Here is a 6,026-nt window from a genome sequence, read left to right as displayed (position 1 = left end):
GCTGCCCAGGGAATTTGAGGAGTCTCCTCCTCTGGAGAGATTCCACCCCCCCCCCAGCCATTGTGCTCCCAGGCAAGCTGCTGTGGGTGCCCTGCTTTAGCAGGGTGGTTGGACTGGATGCTTTCCAGAAGTCGCTTCTGACCCCCATCATGCTGGGATCCTGTGATGTGCGCTTGTGACTGCTAAGATGCAAGTTCCTGCAGGAAAGTCATGAGCTAATGCTTCCTGCCAAGGCAGCAGCCACAAAGAAGGCCACTACAGCAGACATCCTTGGTATTTGGTATTACTAAGTAGTGTGCACAGGTCAAAGCCAGGTTGGGTATTAAGCATGAGGCACAACAGCCACAATGGCTTGCCACAGCACATCAGCCCAGGCCAAGGTTCATCTCAAGCTGCAGGTTTATTGTCCCAGCACAGAGCCTCATAGCTGAGATGTACACAGGTTTACAGCCAGAGTCACAGGCTGGACAGCACTCCCCCTGTCTGCACAACGATCTCCGCCACTTTGTCAGCCAGTCCTTCACTTTTGGCCTGGCATGAAGGTCCATTTCTCGAGAAGGTCTGTCTGTGTCCAAAAGTGCACGCTGTAAACCTTCCTTCAGCCTGCCAACAGTGAGAAAAGCCAGGGCATGTGCATGGTGAGTCATCAGACACGTTCCTCTCGCCAGCCATAGTCTTAGAAAGCTGTCTGGTCCATAAATATCAGCGTGATTGGCATCTCTAGTTTATAGGAGTGGATTTGCACCATGGCAGATCGATTCCTGAGGTGAGATAGTGCCTGATGGCACTGCAGGTGTTGCAGCTGGAGTCTTGGAATGCTGGCAGAGTACCCATCCGGACCGAAGAACTTGAGTGATGGTCAAGGAGCCTTCAGACAATCCCAGAGTTGTTTAGGTTGGTAAACACCTTTTAGGTCTTCCTCAGAGTTAGTCTCCCACAAGAGATGTGCTCATACTTTCTACAGGAGCAACATGGTCAGTAAGGAGGCCTCAGTCCTGCCAGCTGTTTAGACATACATTCTTCTGGACTAAAGTGTGTCTGTAGTATCAGTTTCCAGTATCCATGCTCTGAGATATGCATCCACCATCTGTGTCTATGTCTGAGACTCTCATTTGAGCTTCCTCTGTGCTCAGTGGAGAAACCATTGCCAGCTGATGTAATCCCCTTCTGCAGTAGCAAGCCTGATGCAGAGTTGGCCTTCTGGAGGTAGATGTACACCTCTCCATTTCAAGTGGAGAGGGAGCCTAGAGGAGTTTTGATTCCAGCATCTTTTAGATGGCTAAGTTTAGAGAAGATCAGTCACAAACCACAGTGCCTACCCAATTACTGGGGGTCCAGAGGATGCCAAAGACTGAGAGAGGTGTTCTTGTCTTGTTAAAGCAGTTCTTACCTGGCTGACCACTCTTCTTAGGGCACATTTGACTTCTGTGTTCCTCAGACTGTAGATTATGGGGTTTAGCAGCAGGGTGAGGATTTCATAGAGCATGGAAACTATCCTGTCCTGCTGAGGTGAGTAGGTGGAGGAAGGTCGCACGTACGTGCAGATGGTGGTCCCGTAGAAAAGGCATACAACTGTCAGGTGGGAACCACAAGTGGAGAAGGCTTTGTGCCTGCTCTCAGAAGACTTCATGCTCAGGATGGCCAAGAGGATATAGATATAAGAGATCAGAGTGATCACAAAGGCACTGCTTCTAAGGACCCCAGCCACAAGGAGAATGACCAGCTCCCTGCTGTAAGTGGGCAAGCAGGAGAGGGCCAGCACAGGGGGAATGTCACAGTAATACTGGTCCACCTCATTAGAACCACAGAAAGAGAGTGTGAAAATCAAAGAGGTGTGCAAGAGAGAATTGACAAGCCCCACCAGCCAGGTGCCAATGGCTAGGTGAGCACACAGCTTCATGCTGACAATGTGCATGTACTGCAGTGGGTGACATATGGCAATGTAACGGTCATAGGCCATCACAGCCAGGAGGAAAATCTCTGTGCCTACAGCATCGATGAGGAAGAAGAGCTGCAGCACACAGCCAGGGAAGGAAATCACCTTGTTCTCAAGCAACAAGGCATCCAGCATCTTTGGCACGGTGACAGTGGGACATAAGATATCCAGTAGAGATAAGTTGCCCAGAAAGAAGTACATGGGGTTGTGCAAACGGGTGTCTGTGCTAATGGCAATAAGGATCATGATGTTGCCTGCCATGGTAGCCAGATAAATAATCAGGAACAGCACAGAGAGAAGAAAACGGACTTGGGGAGCATCAGAAAGGCCCACAAGAACAAATTCTGATGCTGTTGATAAGTTGACCCTCTGCATCTTCTCTTTCCTCGTGGAAATGATTGCAGAGGCTTACCTGGAAGAAAGAAACATTGCAGCTTAGTCTCGATGCCATCTGACTTCTAAAGAGGGGGATTCCTTGGGGTCTGTTTTGCTGACCAAAAATCACCTGCAAGTCTGCATTGGACACAGAAGCTTGAGAAGGACCAAAGGCAAAGCTTAAACCACCCTACAATATTTTATTCATCAGAAACAAAAGGCTCATGGCGCTTTCAGTCACATCTTCAGATGGGGAAGAGGGAGCTGAAGTACAACAGAAGCTTCACACAGAAACACTCACAGCTACAGAGCATTGACTAGGGTGTCCTCTGCACCTCCAGGAGGGGTGACTCTCCTTTTTCTTCTTTCTACATCTGCTTAAAAGATCCACATATGACAGGGCAAGGACCTCGCTGTAGGCTCAGAAGCTGTTGAGAAGTGATGAGTCCTGATTTAGCAGCACAGGAATATTCACACAGCTGCAGGTGCTGGCAGAAGTGCCACCTTGGCCTCATCTGTTTAAGGAGGTTTTATAAACATGTAGATGTATCTAGGGAGGAACATCTCTGAAGCCTTTTGTTTTCCCCCTGGATGCCATCTGCAGTGCATATATGCAGTATCTGAAGGGCACCTACAGGGGGGCTGGGGAGGGGCTGTTTACAAGGTCTTGTAATGACAGGACGAGAGGTAATGGGTTTAAACTGGCAGAGGGCAGATTTAGACTAGGTGTTAGGAGGAAGTTCTTTACAGTGAGGGTGGTGAGACACTGGCACAGGTTGCCCAGGGAGGTTGTGGCTACTTCCTCCCTGGAGGTGTTTAAAGCCAGATTGGATGAGGCCTTGAGCAACCTGTTTTAGTGAGAGGTGTCCCTGCCTATGGCAGGGGGGTTGGAGCTGGATGATCCTTGAGGTTCCTTCTAACCTAGGCCATTCTTCCCAATATCCAGTCTAACCCTGCTCTCCCTCAGCTTCAAACCATTCCTCCTTGTCCTATCTCCACACACCCTCATGAAAAGTCCCTCTGTAGCCTTCTTGTAGTATCCTTTCGGGTATTGGAAGGAAGCTCTAAAGCCCTTCCAGAGTCTTCTCTGGGCTGCACACCCCCAGCTCCCTCAGCCTGTCCTCACCGCAGAGGTTCTCCAGCCCTTGGGTCATACTTTGTGCCCCTCCTCTGGAGTCACTCTGTGTCCTAATCTGTTTGTGTCCTGCTTCCTCTGAAGTTTCACCACAACAAACAGACTTAAGCACTTTACAATTAACAAGGGTGCCAGAAAGAGGAACAGTAAAGCCATCAGGCTTATGCACAGCTGTGAGAAGAACGAGGACTGTGTCCTCTCATCTTCCCAAGCTGCCCTCATGCCAGTTACCCATCCTGTGATCCTCCTATCGAACAGCCACGAGAGGGCAATGCCACCTGCAAAACCTCTTCCCTTTTGAAGGCTGCCGAGTGCCAACAGTCCAGAGGTGATGTGCTAAGCCTGGCCATGAAAAGGGGCTTCCTGCTGTCTGCTCTCTGGTGGGTTTAATCTGAAGCCTGCCATCCGAAGCCCAGTGCTGGCAATCCAACTTTGGTACATCATGATGCTGAGCCACCTGCGTGATGTACATGTGCTAGCTCACCCAGATGAAGACTTCTAAGGAATACTGATGTTCACAGGGATAAATTACACCCTCACCCACCTTAAGTTCTTTTTTTTGGGAGGGTAAGGGGCTGTCTTGGCCCCATCGAGGTGGCAGTCACCCAGCACTTTGGGCTGATGGCTCTTAACTTCACCTCTTGTGTGCTTGCAGGGAGGTTCAGGGAGTGACAGGACTAGGGGCAATGGAGCAAAGCTGGAGGTAGGTAGGTAGGTTCAGAGTGGATGTGAGGAGAAAGTTCTTCACCATGAGAGTGGTGAGAGCCTGGAATGGGTTGCCCAGGGAGGCAGTTGAGGATCTGTCCCTGGAGGTGTTTAAGGCCAGGCTGGGTGAGGCTGTGGGCAGCCTGCTCTAGGGTAGGGTGTCCCTGCTCATGGCAGGGGCATTGGAACTGGCTGATCCTTGTGGTCCCTTCCAACCCTGCCTGATTCTATGATTCGTAGTTGGGTTATTAGAAATAAAAACACAGGAGAATATTCCAGACAGGCTTTCAGTCTGATCTGATCAGGCTTTACATTTAATGAGGTTGGTTGTGGCCTTCTTGGCCCAGCACTACAAAGGTCTAACTTCCAGGTTTGTGATGCCTGTGGACTATGCCACATGCAAACAGCCTTTAAGCTCTCAAGAGAATCATCAGCTACCAAAAGCTTCCTTAGCTTTGCCTCTCATGCTGGGGTCTTCATCTTTTTTTATTCACCATATTCATGCAAAGGTCTCAGGAAACATTGCTCAGGAGAAAAACCAGTCCTTATGTCCCAATGCCAGCAGATGTGACATGTTCAGCACAGGAGAGACATGGAGCTGTTGGAGCAAGTCATGGGGAGGCAACAACAATGCTGGCAGGGCTGGAAGCCCTCTGCTGTGAGGCCAGGCTCAGAGAGTTGGGGATGTTCAGGCTGGAGAAGAGAAGGCTCCAGGGAGACCTTCTGGTGGCCTTTCAGTGCTTCAGGGGGCTGAGAAGAAAGGTGAGGACAGACTTTTGAGCAGGGTCTGTTGTGACAGGACAAGGGGTAGGGGTGATGGTTTTGAGCTAACAGAGAGAGATTCAGACTGGAGAGGAGGAAGGAACTGTTGATACTGAGGGCAGTGAGAGCCTGTCCCAGGGTGCCCAGAGAGGTGGGAACTGCTCCATCTCTGACACCATTGCAGGTCAGGTTGGTTGAGGCTGTGACCAACCTGCTCTAGTTGGGAACGTCCCTGCTAGCTGCAAGGGGGTTGGGCTGGATGAGCTTTGAGGTCCACTTCCAACCCAAATTGTTCTCTAATTCTATGATCCCATATTACTGGCAGAAAGAAAATTCTGCCTCATGGTAAAAGAAGAAATAAAAGTTGAAAATTCCCAACTATTCCTCCTCTTGTAATGCCTCAAAGCAGCCTGGAGATACCTGGATGCTGTAAATCCCTCAAATGCTGCTATCCCGTACCCCTGAGTGGCTGATACACAGACTACAGTGTAAACCCTACTGGGACAGCTCTGGACTTGCCTTCTCTTTCCCAAGAAACATTTCTGAGCTGAGTTTTTGCTGTGAAGACCAAATTCATTAGGCCACAGCACATCACTGCACACTCAATGTTTGAAACCAGCCCAGAGTTTTAAGGCTGTACCCCTCAACACTTTGCTTCTTAATCCACAGTCTTTAAACATAATTGATTAGACCAGGACCTCTTTTAGGCTTCTTGGAATTTAAGCAAAACATTGTAGAGCTCCTACCAGTTTTCAAAAGACTTTTCCCCCTTGGAGGCAGTGTCACCATCTTCTAGGCTAGGGCAGACAATGACACCTGAGTGTAAGCCCAGAGAGCTGCTGATTTGCAGGAGAGAAGGGATGTGAGATGCTAATGATGCACAGTGGAGCCAATTTACACAGCCTTTACGAGCTCACCTGCCAACCTCCACTGTGGTAACTTCTCAGGCACTAACTTTCTAACAGCACCTACTGAGGCATTGTTAAAGCTGTCCCAAGCTGTTTGCTGGAGGGACAAATCAGTTGTAGGAAATTGCTTGTCTTGAGGCACAGCCTCCCAAGGACCACAAGGAATTTGTGTTTGGCTCCCTTGCCATAATCCCAGTGACCATTT

The 6,026-nt window shown here is 49.5% G+C and overlaps 1 protein-coding gene across 1 annotated transcript; it reads right to left on the bottom strand.

Moving 5' to 3' along the window:
- Positions 1-1,315: 1,315 nt before the first annotated feature.
- LOC135186378 (olfactory receptor 5AR1-like) lies at positions 1,316-2,311 on the bottom strand. The gene has a single exon (XM_064164028.1). It carries the CDS (start codon positions 2,309-2,311, stop codon positions 1,316-1,318), a length of 996 nt encoding a protein of 331 aa, XP_064020098.1.
- Between the last annotated feature and the right edge of the window lie 3,715 nt (positions 2,312-6,026).

This window comes from Pogoniulus pusillus, chromosome 24 (assembly GCF_015220805.1).
Source record: "Pogoniulus pusillus isolate bPogPus1 chromosome 24, bPogPus1.pri, whole genome shotgun sequence".
Taxonomy (NCBI): Eukaryota; Metazoa; Chordata; class Aves; order Piciformes; family Lybiidae; genus Pogoniulus; species Pogoniulus pusillus.
Note: the sequence above shows the minus strand (reverse complement) of the source record. Positions and strands in the feature narration are given on the sequence as shown.

Coding starts and splice junctions, on each gene's coding strand:
- LOC135186378 (XM_064164028.1), bottom strand. CDS start 2,311: ATGCAGAGGGTCAACTTATCAACAGCATCAGAATTTGTTCTTGTGGGC.